Here is an 18,957-nt window from a genome sequence, read left to right as displayed (position 1 = left end):
ATCTCCCAACTCATCACAGGACTCCAAAGCACCTCCTGCCTGCCCTCCAGGATCCCAGCATCCTCAAGGAACACGGGATGACTGACTGACTGACTGACTGACTGGTGACGAACATGAGCTATGCATGTACACTGGCAGCTTCGGGATGGGTGTGTGGCAGTCGATGGGATGGCAGAAGAGAGAAAGAGAGAGAAAGAGAGAGGGCAGAATTGTTCTTCTTCCTCTTACCGTATCCTTGGAGGACCTACGTCTCTTGAAGCTGGAGGCCAGGGTGGAGGTGATGGACCTAAAAGTGGCTTTCTTTTTAGGGTCAGGTTCTGCTCTACCACTTTTTCTATCCTAAAATGAATATGTATAAGCGATTAGATCTCTAGTGTGCTGTTGGAAACGCTAAATCTACTTGAATACTGCCCCGTGTCATGTCCTTCATTTGGGTGAGCACGCTACCAGAGATGTCACTCCCAGTCCTCCAAGGGCCTCTGTGACCCGCAGGCACAGCGTGGCGCCTCGCTGCTACAGCTATGGGGCCGGCCTCGCGTCCACAGCGCTGGAAACCCCTCTGGGAGCAGCCCTGTGTCTCCTGGGCGTCTGCTGGCAGCCTGCGGCGCTGACCTCGCTTCCTTGGGAGAGAACCTGGGGATGTGCTGCCTGGCCCTTCCCCTGGCCTCCACCGCCAGCCTGCCTACAGCGGGAGGTGGGATGCTGCTCCTGCACTACCAGCGCCTGCTCTGAATCCTAGCGCCACAAGAGAGAGAGAGGACTGCATCGAAAGAGAAGTCATTGTATGGGCATTCTGCAAAAAAAGGTATTCCAAAATTTAAATGGTGCGTTTGTGCAAAGCCGAACGTGGTTGGTGGTGGTGTTTGTGGTTGTGGTGGTTTTGTTCGTTTGTTTGGTTGTTTTCCAAAGTAAAATCGGCTAAAAAAAAAGTAGAAATAAATAAAAGAAAACTGGAAAAAAAAAAAAAGAAAAAAAAAAAAAAAAAAACCAAACCAAAAAAAGAAAAGGAAAAGAAAGGGAGGAAGCAAAGCATATTAGCGCTATGATGTCGTCAGGGTCGGGATGAACTCAAAGAGAAACAGAACTGAAAAATGTAGCCATTGGAGTTAGCGAGTCGGACCTGGTTGGCGCAGGCTGGGAGCACCAGCCGCCACGGTGCGGGGGCAGCGAGCCGTGGGGACCGGCCGCGCTCGGCGGCGGGCGCTGACAACGATTCCTCCCCAATTGCTTTCGTGCCAATGAGTGTGACCTTGCCGACGGGGGACGGAGTGACCAGGTCTGGCTCTGCTACCGCACGGGGGTAACCAAAATGTATCCCGCTGGTGCGTAGAGCATGCTCGGGGATACATTTGCTCCTCCTTCTCAGTTCTCTCTTTTGCGGACATGCACAAACGGAAAGGAAAGCAAGATGAATGGAATGAAATGTCTTTTTCTTCCATGGCATCTCAGGAAATAGCCATGGCAAAACTGTGATCCCAAAAACCATTATTTTTGTTTGTTTGTTTTAACAAATAAATCTTTCCACTTGCCTACCTTCTAGCAATGTACCAGATACTAGTGCTCTGACGTTTCCTCCTGTGGAAAAGTCTTACAATGTCAAACGGCTCTTTACCATGAGGCTGTTTATCCCCACAGGGCAGCATGCTTTGCTCACAGTCCCACAGACTCTGCCCAAGGACCCAGTGCAGTATTTTCTAGAAGGTTGGCAAGTGAAAAATGGCAGTGCAACTAGTGTGCTCTGTCCCAGCAGCCTTAACCCCGTCGCTGCTGCTGCTTTTTGGAAGCAAAGGAAAAAAAAAAAAAGGAAGAAGAATAAATAATAATAAAAAAAGAAACGGCTCTTCCGAAACTCGTATCTGTGAACTGAACCCGGCGAGCTCTCAGGATGTAGCAGCCCGGCCTCGTGCTCCCCTCGCTGCCTTTGGGAAGATGACGTTCCTGAGCATCCCCCTCTGCTCCGTGGGGCACCCATCGTTGGGGGCTGTGTGCCTTTCACCACCCAAAGGATGCCTGGCACTCTGAATGCAGACTTGTTTCCCCAAAGCGGGACACAGCCTGGAGGGTCCACGGAGAGCAGCCAGGTGGTCCTGGTGGTGAGGGCAGGGGAGGCTCGGGGACGTGCGCAGAGCTCGGTGCCAGCAGCAGGCACGTGGCTGCCCCTGGGCTCCTCTCACCTGGGGTGCTACAGGGATGGGAGATTCTGGGGGCAGATGTCCTTGTCCCCAAGTGATAAGAGAATGCACCGCCTCTCTTTTGGAACCGCTTCGGATGCGGCAGGGGCACCACAGCCCCAAGGGTGGGGAGGGAGGAGGAGGTGATGGAACTCTCCATTCCTGGAGCATTTCTGCACATGGGCAGCATGAGACTGCAGGGATGGGCAGCATGGGACTGCAGGGATGGGCAGCATGGGACCACGGGGATGAGATGCTCAGGGACCCAGGGCAGGGATGCTAGAAGGCTTCGGGGCAGGGATGTTTGGGGCCATGGGGAAGGGATGCTCAGGACTGCAGGGAAGGGATGCTTGGTAGCTGCAGGTGAACCCTCCCTTCCTCTGCTGGTGAGCGTGGTGGAGCATATCAGAGATCCTGCATGAGGAGCTGCCAGAAACGCAGCTCTGACGCATGGTCCCCAGCAGAGCAAGGTCACTGTCCCCAGCACTGCCAAGGGCAAACCATGGCATTTGGACCAGGTCTCTGTCCTGGACAGAGATGGGTACGATACCTCCCAGGGAGGTGGCATTGGCCGTGCGTGGCCCTGGGGACAAGCAGGGCCCCACAGCTCACCAGCAGCCCAGTAACGCCCAGGGGAGTTACTGGGGATGGGACATGGGACCCCATGTTAATCCACAGCTCTGCATTCACTGATTTGGTGAAGGAATGGAAAACGCACCTGTTGGAGATTTGCTCTAAAAACGGTTTGTCCTACCTGCAGGTTTTTCCTCCACACATTAACGGCCGCAAACGCCAGCTGCATCTGCTTCCTCCGCGCGTCCTTATGCCTTTTGTAAGCTATTTCTATGAATATTAAAAATATCCCGGCAACAATACCTCCAGCCACCAGCATAAACACACCTGAAATAAGTAGGAAAGTTACAGGGGGCAGTGGGAATCGCATCACGACACTTCATTTCCTCTGCATCGCGCTCAGCACGAGTGGCATCTGCCAGCCCCAGCCTCCCCACCTCCCCACTCCCAGAGGGGCACCCACGGGGATGGGCATGGGGTGGTGGGTGTGGGGTGTCTGCATGGGCTCCTTGCAGTCAGGCACCGGAGCTGCTGCAGTGATGCCATGGGTGAGCATGTGTTGCTGGGGGCTGTACTGTGCACTGGGGCAGATCTTGTTCCCAGGGCTGTCTGCAGCAGAAAATCCCAGCTTTGGTGCTGCTGCTTGGTGTGTTGGGAAGCATAGCATGCTCTGAGCTGCACTCAGCTTGCTGTGACCCTCAGAGGCAGGGATAGTTGGGGATGGCAAGGTGGCACAGCACTATGAGTCCCAAGGAATAGAATAAAGCGCTCCATCCCATGCTCAGTGGTGCCCTCAGCAGGTGGACACTCCCAACCTTGCACTGTGCTGGCCGGGGGAAGAGAGCCCACATGGGGTAAACAAGCAGGCCCAAGGAGAGGAAAACATGGCATCAGCTATCACACCAGCCCTCAGCCCCAGCACACTCCTTGGGGCAGCCCCACTGCAGCCGGCTCCCTTCTCTCCCCATCCCAAGTGCTGCTCCTCTCCCTCTGCACCCATTGCACCCCAGCAGCTGCAGCTCAGCCAGACTGCGGGGAGGGGAGGGGAAAGACAGTCACAGAGGCCACTGGGTTGAGGAGGCTGCCCAGGGAAGGTGGAGAAAGCTTCGCAGAGCTGTTTTGGATGAGGTGGGATGGGAGCCCACCACAGCAGCCTCCCAGCACTAGGAAAGCACAAACCCAGAAGAAGCAGAGCTTTGGCCTGGGAGGAGGGCTCAGGAGAGGAGAATGTCTTGAGTGAAAGCAGGCTATCAAGCGAAGAGGAAGAAAGAGGTTTGCAGAACAAACCTGCCATATTTTCAAAGGTGAGTGTTGCTGGGGCATTGCTACGGGAATCACACTCCTGATACCTCACCCAAGTCTTGTCCAAATCCTCCATGAAGCCGTTCTCGTGGGACCTGAAAGCACAAGGAGATGGGACAGTCACAGGAGACCTGGTGCAGGTGGCTGGGATGCAGGCCAGGATGCCTCTGCCCTAGGACCCTGTGCATAACTGCAGCCTGCTGGTAAGCCTATGGATGATATGTGTGCACAGGTTGTGTGTGTGTTTGCCCATATGGCTTTTGTGCAAGGAGACAGGTCCCTTCTGTGAGGCTGCATCCCAGCAAGATCCCCACTGTGAGGTCTAGAACAGCCCATGGCACAGCACTGGGATGAAGGCAGGATGGATCGCACATCCTACCATGATGCTCCTGCCTCCTGTTCCTGACACATCTCCATGCCCCACCACTGTCCCAGGATGCCTAAAGCTCTAGGCTTTCCCTTCCTGTACCAGAGGGGACCAAAGGGCTCCTGGTGTCTTTCCAGGCTTCACAGCCCCATCCCACCCATCCTGTTCCATCCTTCAGTATTATTCCCCCATAGGTGGAGCCTCAAGTCTCCTTATGTCACCCCAATCCTGCAGGTAGTTTCACCAACAGATCCTGAACAACACACTACATCTTCCCCTTCTTCCACTCTCTGGTTCCCATCCCCATCACCACACTCCCTTCTCTTCAATGAATGCAGCGTTTCTAAACTAACACGTGGAAATCCCTTTTTATCCGTGAGACCAGGTGCCTTGTGGCACAGCATGCTGCAGACTGATGCTGATAGTAGAGCCTAAGTTGAGCTCTGGAGGGGACCTGAAGCATCTCTGCCTAGCAGGACCAGGGCAGAAAGGACAGCCCTGGGGAGTTGAAGCCAGGGGATGTGGGGAGAAGTATGCCCCATGGGAGGGTTTCAGTGCCTGACACAGGGCTACTTGTGTGCTAGCACACATGCAGCATAAGGGCTGAGAGCTGTGTACGGACTTGAGGATGGCCAGTGAGACATTCTGCTTCCACGGGCTGTCCTTGCGCATCCCAATCCCAAAGCCGGAGCGGAAGAAAAGTTCCCCTGTTGTCACCAGGTCACACTTCTGCGAGGCTTCAAACTCCAGCACTGCCGAGTCCCAGATGAAGGCGTGGAGCTTGCTGAACACCAAAGAGGACACTCATTAGGGTGGGCAGCCTGGCTTGTCTGCAGCCACTGCAGGAGCAGCGAGGGGGCTACCAGCTCTAAGTTAATCTTAGATCCGCTATGCACGAGGAACAGAATCCCGCTAGCTCCCCCCAGCCCCTGCCCAGCAAGGTGCAGGTGCCACTCACTTGTCTCGCACAGCCTGGATGGCTTCGGCTGCGCTCTCATAGTTGTGTTTCTCCATGTGCCGGTACATGGTGCTCAGCTCCACCTGCCGTCGGAAGTAGATGTCCACCGAGCTCTGCTTCACCGTGGCGTAAATGAACTTATCGGAGGGGTTGCGCAGCTGAAAGGCAACGGCAGAGCTCTTATTTCTTCTGTTCTACATCAACCAAACTGGCTCGCCCCAAAATTGTGTTTCCTGATTTCCCATCCCATTCAGCGAACTGCTTCCCAGGGAAGATCTCGATCACCTCAGTGGAGCTGCAGATGCCATGGGGGAGTGCATGCTGCAGTGCTCAGGATGGGACAGGGGATGCTCTGGGGCCACAGTGGTGGACAGTGGATGCTCTGTAACAGCACTGAGGATGCAGGAACCCCCCCAGTGAGATGGGGCTGATGGTGCTGAGGGCGGAGGGTGCTGTGAGATGTGGGATGCAGTCAGCTGGGACTGCTGTGGAGTGCATTCCTGGCTGCTTGGATTGATAGGCTGTGGCTGTGTCCTTGCCAGAGCAGGAAATGGGTTTGAGTCATGATAGTATCTGCTGAGAGTATTGACTGCACCGCAGGGACAATTTCATTAGCTATAACTCATCCATAATGAATTGTTTCCTCGTTGGTTAGTGCAGGCTCTCCAGGAACTGGCAGGAGTTTGGCCGGCCTCGTGCTGTTTCTGGACAGGCTTTTTCTCTGCTGTTCCCTGCCTGTGTATTCCCATCCCCACCCAGGCACAGACCCACATTACATAGGGCTCTAAGTACTACCAGCCACCAAACCAGGAGGTACGCACTGAAGACATCTGCATCTCTGCCTAGAGATGGGCAGAGAAAGGGAATTGAGGCAAGAGATCATTACCCGGGGGTCATTGATGCCTGTAATTCTCTCCTCAGGACGGTCCAACACCAGGAAGGCAGCCAGGTTGGCAGTATAGGAAGCCACAATGATCATAGCAAAGCCAGCCCACACCATGCCCAGAATACGAGCAGAAAAACTCCGAGGAGCACCTGGAAAGAGAGAGGAGAGCTCAGACTGGCACAACAAGAGCTTGACTTGATCACCAAAGCTGTAACCACCTCACACAAGATGAATGGCATCTACAAATGTGCCCTATCCAACAGATGTGTGAAGAGCTTTTGTGTTACCCAAAGAAAAACATGCATTGAACCCTACTGGATGAGTAACACCAGGAAAGGGAGCCCAGGAAAGACTTTTCCCATCACTGATGGTGAAGGCTGGCAGGAGAGTCTGCAGCAGCTGCGCCATGAGTGTGCCACCCCCCAGCACCCCAAGTACCCCTCCAAGGAAGTCTCGGGGGACAAGAACTGTACAATTTTTCACTGGTCTCCCAGGGCACCGATAAGAGCATGTGGAAAGGAAGACAGGTGCCTCTTGGGTCCCTGTGGGTCCATGACAGTGTTCAGGGCAGAGCAGCACCACTGCCCGTGCAACGCACCTTCTCCGATGCCGGAGTTCAGCAGGACTCCCCAGGAGAACCACATGGCTGAGGAGAGTGTCAGGGCATCTTCCTCCTCCTCCTCGCTGTTCACTTTGAACCGTCCAAATGGGCTGGAAAACAAGAGCAAGATCTCTTCTGATGTCCCTTATCCCTTTTCTCCAGGCTTTCTTTCATGCCTTAAGAACTCTGATGCAGCCTTACAGCACTGATCCTTGCAGTGTGGATCTTGTACACTTGTACCCCATGCTGCTCTTCACTCCTGGCTGGCTCCACAGCCCTGGCTCCAAAGCCCTATGCCTTTCACATAGCCTTTCACATCCCCTATGCTGGCCTGCAACCATGTCTACCTCACGCTGGTGCTGCTCCCATTACATTTGTCTCCAGGATACAGAGACCATCTGTGTGACACCTCCCCTTCACCTGCAGCCCCTGAGTGACCCATGGAGCACTCACCTGAATCGATCTAGAAGGTACAGCATCACTGCCACCACATGCACAGACAGTCCCACCAGCAACCACAGTGTACTCTGGAAGGGCTGCATGAACGAATCCAGGGTGCTGCGGGGGATTTCCTAGCACAAACGAGAGAGGCAGGCAGTGCTTGACACCCAGCGAGGCTGCACCCTGCCCACCCCACCCCTCCTACAAGCAGCCCAGTCCATACCTTCTTCACAAGGATGGTGAGACCCTGGTATTTGAAGGGCTTGGAGAACTCGATGTACTGTGCCCGCTCATTGTTGATGGTGAGGGGAGCTACAATCATATCCGCCTGGCCACTCAGCAACTCCCCCATCATCCCATTCCACTCCTTCTTGTTGCTGTTGTTCACCTGCCAGAGATCCCGTGCAGGATCAGACCCTGCCCCATCACTGGCCAGCTCTGCTCCGGAGAACGGCTTGGCCGTGTTTTGACACATGATGTGAAAGAAGTGATACCCCAAGCTGCCTAAACTCACCCGCTCTTGGGTACCAAATTTACCATCAGCCACCAGATGAACCTCATAGGTGAAGTTCATCACACCAGCCAGGCGGATCAGCAGGTCGATGCAGAAGCCATAGCAACACAGTGCCACTGTGGGCCGGCCTGTGGGCAAGAGAAAATGGGAGGGGACAGGTGGATGCAGCCTTCTGCCAGGGATCCCATGCCAGACCCATGGCTCTCCCCAGGGAAAGCAACCACCCGTGTGGCTTTAGTTTCAAACCATATTGAGGCAGAAGGAATGGGAGCATGTCAGGAGACAGCAACATGGGGTGCAATCCCTCAAAGTAGCCTTGGAGACCACACAGAAGTGAGGCAGCAAGAAAGTCATCTGCTAGGGTCACAAATGTGCCAGGTGGGCTGGGGATGCTGCTATGCTCACTGCCAGATGGATTTACCTGGGATGGTCTCGTTGGGCCCTGTACAAAAGACCTTTTTGACAGGGTCACCATTGATGGTGAATTCCTCCCTGCACGTCCCATCTGCTTGTGTGGGCTTCACATATACAAAGGGTTCTTGGTGAATCGTTACAATCTGTGGGGAAAGCACAAGTATTCAGTTGCTGCCATCCCCTTCCAGAGCTGTCCCCACCTGGATGGGGATTGGGGCTACCTTCTCCAGGCAAACATGGCCACAGTGCCACAGTGCCGTCCCCATGGACCACGCAGTCCAGCAGCAGGACCTGACTTTGGCATAGGGAGACATTCGCCTGTCTCCTCTCCGAGACGAGGATCAGACGAGCCAGCCTTCCTCATGTGGAAATTTTTCCCTGTCCTCAAAGTCCTTCTCACCCATTGCCATAAGAGCAGGTTGATGAGAGTCACTGCATTGCTGGGATTCATGCCCTGGCTTGTGCTCTAGTCGCTGCCACATTGCCATGAGCAAATGTGAGTCTTCCAGTCCTACCCAGGATCTTCTTAGTAAAGCAGCATCCCAATGCCTCTGCATCACCTCTGCAGGAGTACAGGCTCACAGTCAGTAGGAGTGTGTGATTCACACCGCCTGGACTGAAGGACCAGTGGAGAGGAGCTTGCCCAGTTACCAAAGAGGCTTCAGAGAAAGGCATGACAAGCAGAGCAAGCATGGAGGGACATTCCCCCACTGTCATCTCCAGCTTTTGGCTATCAGCTGTTCAGAGATTTCCTGAGCCCAGCTCTGCAGCTATCAGCCCACCTACTCCTTGTTAGCTTGTTTAGTCACCTTCTGAACCTATTTCCTTCTGATCTTCTGGCCTTAGCTGCAAAAGGCTCCAGATTGAAGTCTTGCATAGGCTGTACATGCTGCAAACCTGTGCCAAGTGCCCTCTGACTCCCATGCCATAAGGAACAGCAAACACCTTCTCCCTCCACTCTGTCGCTCTCTCTCATTTCCCATTTCCAACTGTCTCCTTCTCAACCAAAGGGCACCACGCTTACAGTTGGGCTCTGGGAGGAAGCTGTGCTCTGCTCTGAACACTCTCTAGCACCTTTGCTAAGTGTCTCTGCTATGGCCTCTCTGGAATGGAAGGTTCTGGCAGCTGCAGGGCAGCAGTACAGAATCACAGAATCGCAGAATGGCCAGGGTTGGAAGGGACCTCAAGGACCACGAATCTCCAACCCCCCTGCCACATGCAGGGCCACCAACTTCCCCATTTAATACCAGACCAGGCTGCCCAGGGCAGCAGGATGTGGATGAACTCATAACACCTACTGCCATTTGTTGTTACCTTCAATTTGGTCGACATCTGATAGCCTTGAGGTTTCTCAGTTTCTCCCCCTGGCCAGATTATCTTCCTATCGTTGGTCAAGACCTGTGATCAGTGCCAGAGGGAGGAGATAAACATGAGGCCATGGGTAGATACACCAGCACACCTCAACCCACCTTCCTGTCCAGGCCTGTACGTACATTGCTACCGTTGTAAATCCCAACCTGGACCAGTTTGCGGTTCTGCAGGTTCATGATGCTGTAATTGGCAAACTTCCTGTCCCCGTCCTCATTGAATTCTACCCGTCCGGTGACACCCTCCGAATACTTGGAGGACATCAACACCCTACAAAGAGAAACACAGTGGGCTGACCTAGAAAACCTGCTGTGGCTATTGGGAGATCTAAGAAGGGACCAGAAGTCTTTCTCTCAATTGCCTGACATTTTCATGTGCTCGTTGCCTTACATTAGCTTTGATACCTACGATCCATTCATAGCTTGGAGGTCGTGGTTTCCTGATGGACAAGGTTAGTCTGAGTCATGTTTCCTAGATGCTGCACTACCACATCTGTTGTCACTGTCCTCTCTTTTCTACCAGATCACTTCCATTTTCCTATGGAATGATTTAGCCCAGTCTTTTATACTGCAGCACCCAAAGAGATCTTTGGGGCACCCTGGGAGCTGCATCCATACCACAGTTCCTACAGCTTCTGTCTGCCACCAGCCCATCACAACTTTACTAATGCCCCATGCATGCATATATACTACAAAGGGGAGAACCAGCCCCCAAAACTCGAAAGATGGTAGAGAAAACACAGAATGGATGGGGCCACTTGCAATGTGCCATAGAGAACAACATCTAATGCCTCATGCCAAAGTTTGTTTCACTGCGGGAGATGCTGGAAACCTTTCCAAAATAAGTTTCAGACCCTGCAGGTCCCAAGCTTAACAGAACCGAGAGATACAGAAAGAGCATGCTACATAACACCATGACTGCAGAGAGTAACCCTCAGCATGGGACCCCACTGCTGGCACAAGGTGCCAGGCTGCATGCTGCAGAGAGCAGTCCTGCACAGGGAACACAGGGAACCACATGCAGAGGGAATTGCTGTTTTGTTCAGATTCAGCCTGCAGAAAAGGCCCTTGTCTCCATCATCTGCAGAGGTGCAGTAGAAAATACCATGCAACATAAAGATCAGGTTCTGGGCACCACATACAGCCCATCTCATTGCCCATGGCAGTGAGATCCAACGTGTGCTCCAATCTTGCGCTACATGAGCTGACCTGCTGCCAAAAAACATGGCTCCAGGATTTGCTACAGCAGAGACCAGCCTGCCTCCTGGTCTTGTGCCCCCACACTCTGCCAGTACTGTTGAATTAGCCAGTGCTTGCAGCACTGAGATCTGATCTGACAGACAATCCCCCTGTCCTGATTTGGCAGAAAACCTGTTTCTCCTCTTTCCCAAACACTTCATTAAGATCCAGAAATGAGGAAAGCATCCTTCAAGGGCCCTATGTCTCTTCGTGGGCATCACCCCCTGCTTATCCCAGTTGTCCAAGCACTGCCCACAAGATACCCATGGGATGGCATGGACTGAACTGGTGCCAGGCACCAATGTGGTGGCGCCCTTGGGGAAGCCAAAGGCCTGTGTGTGAGCCTGTGGTCCCATCTTTTAAAGCTCCTTCCTCTTGAAAAAATGGCATTCAGCCTTCCCCAGTTACCTCTTGAAAAGGGGCCCCGTCTTCCAGATGTTGGTGTTGCCCACACAGCCCCGTGGTGGGTCAGTGATGTTCTCCTTCTCAAACAAGTCGTGCACAGCCTGGGCCACCACTGCCACTGCGTCGCTTATGTGGGCTGACTCGTTTTTCCCATTGATGAGCTGCAAGCCGATGACTCCTGCAATGAGTGGAGGAACTGATCATCCCCACTAGGCTGTGGTGTTGCTCCCACATGTAGGGTTTGAGGCAAGCAAGCACACAGCTGTGGGACTTGGGACCCTTCAGAAGCAGTGGGGGAGCTGCATGAGCTTCAGTGCCAGGCTGGCATCGCTGTGCCTGCCAAAGGGCGATGGGGCAGCACTGTGAGCCATTGACATCAGTGCTCCATCCCCATTCCACTGCCCAAGCATTTCCTCAGGTGACAGTCTGCCTCAAAGCACTGGACAGCTGGGTTTGGGGCACGGCAGTACGGTAGGGCTCTCAGGCTGCTGCCACCCTATTCAGACCCAGAAGAGCACAGTGGGATTCAACACGTGCTTGGGACCACCATGGCATGGTGTGCCCCTGGACCACTCGCCCCAGCCCCAGACAATCTTCTGGCCAGCGGCAGGGTGGATGCCTCTGGTGGGTGCCTACCATCAGGGGCGTAGCGCAGGGCATTGCCCGAAATCTCCCGTTCCCCCACCAGCCACACGTAGCCGGAGCCCGTCATATTGAGCATGGCTGCTGATCTGTACACTGTTGCCGCATCATCCTCACTGCAATGAGAAGAAGGGAATGGCAATGTGGCTCCGGGTGCCAGATGGACCCCTTCATCCTGTCTTCTACCCCTGGACAGCTCGCTCTGATCCCCTCTGACAGATGGTTCTCCTGGGCAATGGCTAACTCCACGATGCACTGGGAGGCTTTCTCTCAGCTTCGTCTAACCCCACAGCACCCAGCAAATCTGGCCCATTCCTTATCACTCACCATCTATAAGAACGGGGCAATGAGACACCTTCCTTTGCAGGGAGCTCAGGATACATCACTGCTAACACCTCACTGACATCCAGGCGCCTCTACCACTACCATGACTGCAATGTATAGTACCTCCCTGGGATATGGGACTTTATGTGGATTTTCTCCTATGCTCCCTAAAAGTGACAACATGCCCCAAATCTGCATGGACTCCAGTGCTGGGCAGAGTTGCAGGGGGGAAGTGAGGAAACTGGAGGAGTGAGGGCCCCACGGGCCTTACCTGGCCGAGAGGATGATGACACGAGCCTCCAGCTCTTTAGCCTCCAGCAGCAGCGATGTCACGTTTTTGGTCCCGGGGTCAAACTGCAGCACTTTCTCTGCCTGTGATTAGTGTGAGCAAAGCTGGTTAGCGTGGGAGACTGAGGACTGCTTGTGAGAGCCATGCTATCTAGAAAAGGGTCAAGAAAATTCATTAAACTGCACGAAAGTCTGCTAAATAAGATTGGTTACAGCTAGGTTTTTTTCTTATTTTCTTTGCTTTTCTTTGCTTTCTTTTGTTTCTTTCCTTCCTTCCTTTCTCTTTTAACGTTTTGTTTTCTGGTCTTTATTTTATTTATTTATTTTTTTTGCACTGTGCATGCAAACTGAAGTCAATCAAGACCCAAGAAGAGGCGTGCATTGTACAGGAAAGAGAAAAAGGCTTTGAAATGCAATTGAAAACTCAAACGAGTGTTGTTTTTCAAAAACATGGGAAATGAAAAAAAAACATTGCACAGGGTTAACCTTTGGGAGTAAAAGTGAACGACTTACACCAAGGAACTGTTTCCTTTAGGGAGGAAAGGGGGTTGGTTCAACTTTCCAAAAAAAAACAAAAACAAAAAACTTGCAAGTTAATTACTGGTTCACATGCATGTCTCAAAAAGAAATCCTTCCAGGGTCAGCTGGCTAGGTTTCCATTCTCAAGTCCAAACCAAACTATCTCAACATAAAAACGTGCTACCAAGAAACATAGTCATGGATCTTTTTCTTTCTTTCTCTTTTCTTTTTTCTCTTTCTCTTTTTTCTTTTTATTTTATTTTATTTTTTATTTTTTCTGGTGGCTGTGGCTATTTTTCATTTGCTAGTTAGGTTGGTGGGCGGCGTGCATTTCCATGCATATATACCTTGGGTCCTCGCTTGTTGTCATAGGAAAGTTGGTCGAGGTTTTCATAGTTCCTTTTTTTACTCTGATGAATAATGTGCACAGAGAAAATATGTAGACACAGAAGAATATTATAAACAGTTGAAAATGACGTGTAGTAAAGCAATCCAACATCCACCTCCTCCTCCACTGTTTGCTAAAGGGTCTCTATAACGCTGGAGCTCGCAAAAACCACTATCAGGAGAGAGTGCCTCAGCTCTCGCGGGAGCGTCACGGTGCAAAGCAAGCCTGAGTGTCACAGCTGTCGCGATGCAGTTGCATTTCCCTTTGGGACTGGGGAATTCTTCAGCAAGAGATTTTTATCTTAAGCTCAGAAACAATCTATGCATCTCTAAGGGCCTAAGTGGTGGGAATTCCATGGAATTACTGTGGAAGTAAAGGACAAAATGTTGTGTACGGAAAGTGCTGGATAAACACAAGCTGTTACAATCAATAGCATTAGCATTGCTACCGTTACTATTACCATTACAATCCTGTTCGCCCTAAGAGAGTTCACAGCAAGTGAGGAGCTGAGCTTCACCTCCTGCAAGGAGGGAGCAGCGTTTTGGAGCTCAGTTGCCATCCAAAAGAGAGTGGAAAAAAAGCTCGCTAGGTCCTGTGTTGGCTCAAAGCATGGCAGTATGAAGCAATGGTGACCATGGGATGACACTGTGGCTGTTATTTGGTGCTCTGGGGGCACCGGGTGGCTTTGCAGCACATGAGTGGCCTCAGGAGGTGCTGGGGACTGGGGACCTGTCCCATGCATCATCTTGTGGTCCTGTCCGTGACAACCTGAGAGCACCTGCAGAACAGCTCTTGGCAGTTTTTGGTGGGACAGTCTGACCCCTTCTTCTCAGCCCCTTCCCACCCTTCTGGGCATCCCTAACCTGCATGTACGGGACACAGTTCTACTCCGATCTCCACTTTGCAGCATCTTATGCCAATTGATTTCTGCCAGGAACCTGACCCTTTGCGCCCCTGTAACACCACGGTTCCATTTCCCAGGTCGATCCTGAGGCAGTCAGCGTCTGCTTCTGCATCTTGCTTTCCACACTAAACACCTTGCTTCTTCCTGAGCTCTCTGGCCAGTCTTCAGCTTTGCCAGCTCTCCTGCCTGTGCAGTTGTGTGAGTTTTCCGTTCCTCTCCTCAGATACTTTTCACCATTCGAAGAAGTCAGGATCTTGCAAGGAAAAGAATCTGAGAAGGAAAATTGTGTTCCAAGTCCAGCTCCTCCTTCATTCTAGGTGCCGTTCATGGTGGGAATTTCTGCAAGTGCTTCTTTGAGTCTTCTCAGATTGCAGTGAGACTTGGAGGAACATTGCCTTTGGGGAGAGCAGGGCTGCAGCAGGACAGCATGAACACTCTCCGGAGGAGAGACATCGGCTGTTTTCCTTCGGGTGCCATCAATTTGACTGGAAACCTGGTCATCCATTCTTCAGCCTCCAGATGTGATTGAGTTCATGTGTCTGGGGTGTACTGGCATCTCAACTGGAGCCGGTCAGCAAAGTGAAGCAGAGTCTTGGGCCCAACACAATTGGACCTAATGGCATCTGATCACTTCTATCTCCCGCTGTCCCCATCTCTAATGTAGTGACCAGCAATGGCAATGTCTCTTCTCTTTCCAATTTTTGATGTTGTTCCACAGCACTTCCCTACTCCTCAGCCCATGTTTCACACAGGGACCTGCAATATCAAAATTCACTCTCCACATTCTCCAACATTAACTTAAAAATTACTGTTGCACGAACATCACAGTCTCAGAGGAAGAGAGCTGCCACATCAGGGACTTGCCATATCTGACCTGGACAGACTCTGATGTTCACAGCATCTTGTACCCAAACTGAACCCAAGCAGCAGTGGAGGTCAGTGAGTTCTGAGCTGTACAACTCAGGATGAAGCAGCAAACCCTGGGGAAGTTTCTGCAGACATCTCAGACAAGTTTAGCATATGTGGAGTACCAGGGCTGGCCAATGCTGGGCTCCAATCACCTGTTTGAAGCATTTATCCATGTCTGAGGAACACCACGTCCTGACGCTGACTCCAGGATACAAGTCATGGTAGGATCCAGGTGAGGCACAGCAGATCTCTCAGGTCCTTGGGAGCTGTGATTCATGCTTTGAAGAAGTCAGAGCTGCTCTCCTGCCTGCTCCTCCCAGGGTCCAGCCTGCTCCAGAAGAGGTTAGAGAGGGATCTATGACATCACCTCACAGCATAAACTGAGCACACCAGTGATTAGGAGAGAAATGGGGCAGCAGAAGAGACTGAGGAAGAAGGGAACGCTCTGATGGGAATAGCTACCACCTTTGAGAGCAGCCAGGCCAGCCAGTTGGTCACAGCGAGTTCTCTAAGGGAAAGAGAAATGAGAGTTTGTGGCAGACCCCAAGGGGAAGGTGTGGTGACCTACCACCACGGAGCACAAGTCCCAGTCTGGTGGATGGCCAGGACATCTGGAGCAGCTCCATGGCTTCCACGAGACACCAACACGTCATAGATTCAGATGCAGGGCAGGTCTGCCCTGCCTTTCAAACCAAGATCTCGAAGGCTTTCCTGTTTGATGGGCAAGCAAAGAAGAAATTCACCTCGTGCCTGGAAGCATGGAACTTGGTGAGAAGAGTGCAGGCATCAGAGGGAACAGAAAACAACACATGGGAGCTGCAGGGAAATAGCAGGTGGAAAGCAAAAGATGCAAGATAAGGCAGAGCAGACTTACAATAGGTACAGCGCTTCTACAGATATCTCTTGGACACTGAAAGAGGTGTTGGGGAGGAACATGGTCCTGCTGTGACCCAACAGAAAGGTGCCTTTGGAGGCAGGAGGATGCCGTGCTCAGTGGCACACCAGTGGCTCATGATTCCTCGGACTGCAGCAAGGGTGAAACTTCTTGGAGTCAAGCACCAAAACCAAAAGCCTGTTGGTCAGCATGGATCTCTGCACCAGTGGTTCGTTCATTGTTTTGACAAGAGGTGACTGCTCTCAACTCAGATGCCAGCTCCAAGCACAAGATGTACATGTACAACCACATCTCCTTAGCATCTGGCTGCCAAACATCCAGCAGTCACTGGTGGGACTGGCAGAGAGCGGACTGGGTCCCTGCCTGTGAGCCAGGAGGGAGATGGAAGGAATGGTGCCAACCCTGAGGATACTGGAGGTGGCCCAAAGAGGACCTAGCACTGCTTCAAGCCAGATGACGTGCTGAGATTCACCCATCGGGGCAGGCTGCTCCTTGCTTTCCAGGTAGGTGGCTGCTTTTAAACAACTGCAGCCAACCAGCTCTCTGCGTTGTCCTTTCCTGCTCGTCTTGAATGCTTGCTTGGTCCCATCACTCAGGTCGGTGGTCGTCCCTGCCAGATTTCTAGCAGGCTTGGGGTCTCCCCTGCCTTCCTCCCTGCTCCCTGCATGTCTTGGGTGCAGGTGCCACACACCTCCTCGATAAAGCTGCACCCGTGAGCCTCAACCACACCCTGGTGACAGTATGGGGTGTCAGGAAAGCAGCGTTTAGCGTGTGCTTCAATGGAGATGGGAACGGGCACCAGCCTAACGCCTGGGAGCCGACAGATTTATAGAGAGGGTGCGTGACACCTCGGCGCGTCAATGCGCCGGCCGCCCTCACCCCTCCTACCACTAAGGTGAGCACCAGTTTGCCAATTCAGAAGCTGCTTTCTGGGCTGGTTTGGCACTGCTGGATGGGCTGTAAGTGGGGCAGGTGCTTCCCTAAGCTGAGCGACTGGTCCTCTCCTTAGGTGGGACTCTTGGGCGAGGCATTTGCAGAGCTCCAGGTTATCCTTCCCTTCATTTTGTAGTCGATTTACATGTAGGAGATTTTGACCATGGCAAAGCAAGTGAAATGAATAAAGTACAAAGTTCTGTCAGGTACTAGTCAGACACTGTTGATGCTTTAAGCATGTTAGCCATGTTACAATGGAAAGAAAAGGTGTTTTACATACAGAAATCTACATACATACAACAGCCCGAGACTTCTAGTTTTGTTGTTGTTGCTTAAACAAAGCTACAAGACAATGTTCAGGAACTGACCTTGGACTCTCTCTCCTCCAAGAGGGTCTCCAGCTTCTTTTGTGCAGCACGACCTTCGTGGTCGTCGCTGACTATCAGAATGACGTGATTCCAGTTGAAGACTCTCATCATCTCAAACCAGACGTTGGCCTGGTGAGAGTATGGTGGGACCGTGCGCAAAAAGGACAGGTGGATGCTCTGCAAGGAAGAACAAGAGCTCAACATAGACTGGTGTGGGTCAGCTGCCGGTGTGCACCCGGGTTTGCACGGACAGGGCTGTGAACACAAGGGCAAGGAGACGAAGTTCTGTGTAATCCTCTGGGTTGCACACCTTCAGATAGAATCATGGAACCACAGAATCATTAAGGTTGGAAAAGTCTCTAAGATCATCTGGCCCAAGCGTCCACCTATCACCAGCTTTGCTCAGTAAACCATGTCCCTTAGCACTGCATCTCCACAATTCTTGAACACTTCCAGGGACAGTGACTGCCCTGACTCCTGTGCAGCCTGTTCCAGTGCCCAACCACGCTCTCAGAGAAGAATCGTTTCCTAAAAAAAAGATGTGGTTCCTACATTCCTTTCTTTCAGCTGAGAAGCAAACCTTGGCTATGATTTCATGCTTTTCTGTGGTCAATTCATTGCATGAGAGAGAGGGTTTTTTGCTTTGTCGCCCACAAATGCGTGGTGAAGAACAACCTACCCATGAACAAACTGTCAGAAACATTCAGTGCAAATACAGCCTCTCCTTTTGCTTATCCAAAAATATTACAGAGCTGTGGGCACTGAAGGGAAAACTTTGCCTTCAGAGCATTGTAAGGAGCAGCTGCAGGTACATGCAGGTATACAGCGGCCATTTGTCAGGAGGAAAGCTCAGAGAAGCAGTTTTATAATGTGCAGTTGGGCTGTTTCTAGGTCAGCTTGTTCTGCAGCAGCATGCAGGAGGAGGCAGTGCTGGACTCCTGCCCCGGCGAGCCAATCTGATTTGGTTAAAGACATCATTATGGTTGGCTGATTGAGCAATAGCGATTCCAGCTTAATTAAGTTCAGAGCTCTTTGGGGAGCAATTGGACCAAAAGCTGTAGCTAGCAGAGAGGTTTCAAAAAATGCAGCTTCTCCAAAAGGCCCTGCAGTCAGCTATTAGAAAATGGCAGTGCATATACTCAGCATGGATGCTGCTCAACAAAGCAGCCCTGCGCAGGAGGGAGGCAGAGGACAGAAAGAATAGCACAGTAATGTTTGCTTTTAAGGGCTGAAAAATCCCCAGGGCCAACCAGATCTTGTCCAGAGCTGTTCACCCAGCATGGGTCACAAGTATCCAGCTCAGGCTGGAAGGAGAAAGGTGTTGTACTGCCATAGATCTCCATAGGAGGAGCAGCCAGAGCAGCCACTGCCTCTTCCACATGCGCAGCACAGAGACAAAGCCCAATCAAACCAAGCAGCACACAGGTAACAGGCACAGCTTTCATGCTGGCCATGTCTCCATGCACAGGGACAGTGAAGGACAGTGGGCAGCTGACCCACTGCAAAGAAATGCAGTGGCAAGCAGCAAAATGCCAGAGCACTGCAAACA

At 52.1% G+C, this 18,957-nt stretch overlaps 1 protein-coding gene across 5 annotated transcripts in view; it reads right to left on the bottom strand.

Annotated features, from left to right (window-relative positions):
- Positions 1 to 18,957, bottom strand: part of GRIN1 (glutamate ionotropic receptor NMDA type subunit 1) — a 30,550-nt gene that overhangs the window by 5,250 nt on the left and 6,343 nt on the right. For 2 of the 5 annotated variants that reach the window (XM_042835822.1, XM_042835820.1), the window contains exons 3-19: positions 17,409 to 17,585; positions 12,476 to 12,576; positions 11,875 to 11,996; positions 11,242 to 11,416; positions 9,721 to 9,865; positions 9,542 to 9,625; positions 8,235 to 8,370; positions 7,814 to 7,941; positions 7,523 to 7,687; positions 7,312 to 7,430; positions 6,856 to 6,968; positions 6,258 to 6,406; positions 5,372 to 5,529; positions 5,036 to 5,197; positions 4,032 to 4,141; positions 2,926 to 3,071; positions 229 to 339 (exon numbers count right to left, since the gene is read on the bottom strand). In XM_042835822.1, the coding sequence (XP_042691756.1) occupies positions 229 to 339; positions 2,926 to 3,071; positions 4,032 to 4,141; positions 5,036 to 5,197; positions 5,372 to 5,529; positions 6,258 to 6,406; positions 6,856 to 6,968; positions 7,312 to 7,430; positions 7,523 to 7,687; positions 7,814 to 7,941; positions 8,235 to 8,370; positions 9,542 to 9,625; positions 9,721 to 9,865; positions 11,242 to 11,416; positions 11,875 to 11,996; positions 12,476 to 12,576; positions 17,409 to 17,585 (2,301 nt within the window). Of the gene's footprint in view, positions 1 to 228; positions 340 to 2,925; positions 3,072 to 4,031; positions 4,142 to 5,035; positions 5,198 to 5,371; positions 5,530 to 6,257; positions 6,407 to 6,855; positions 6,969 to 7,311; positions 7,431 to 7,522; positions 7,688 to 7,813; positions 7,942 to 8,234; positions 8,371 to 9,541; positions 9,626 to 9,720; positions 9,866 to 11,241; positions 11,417 to 11,874; positions 11,997 to 12,475; positions 12,577 to 13,358; positions 13,422 to 17,408; positions 17,586 to 18,957 lie in introns of all 5 variants that reach the window. The other 3 variants (XM_042835821.1, XM_042835823.1, XM_042835824.1) reach the window with 3 other exon arrangements.

This window comes from Centrocercus urophasianus, unplaced genomic scaffold (assembly GCF_019232065.1).
Source record: "Centrocercus urophasianus isolate 14NV4802_14NV808 unplaced genomic scaffold, USGS_Curo_1.0 seq_55, whole genome shotgun sequence".
Lineage (NCBI taxonomy): Eukaryota > Metazoa > Chordata > Aves > Galliformes > Phasianidae > Centrocercus > Centrocercus urophasianus.
This window is presented reverse-complemented; position numbering and strand designations above follow the sequence as displayed.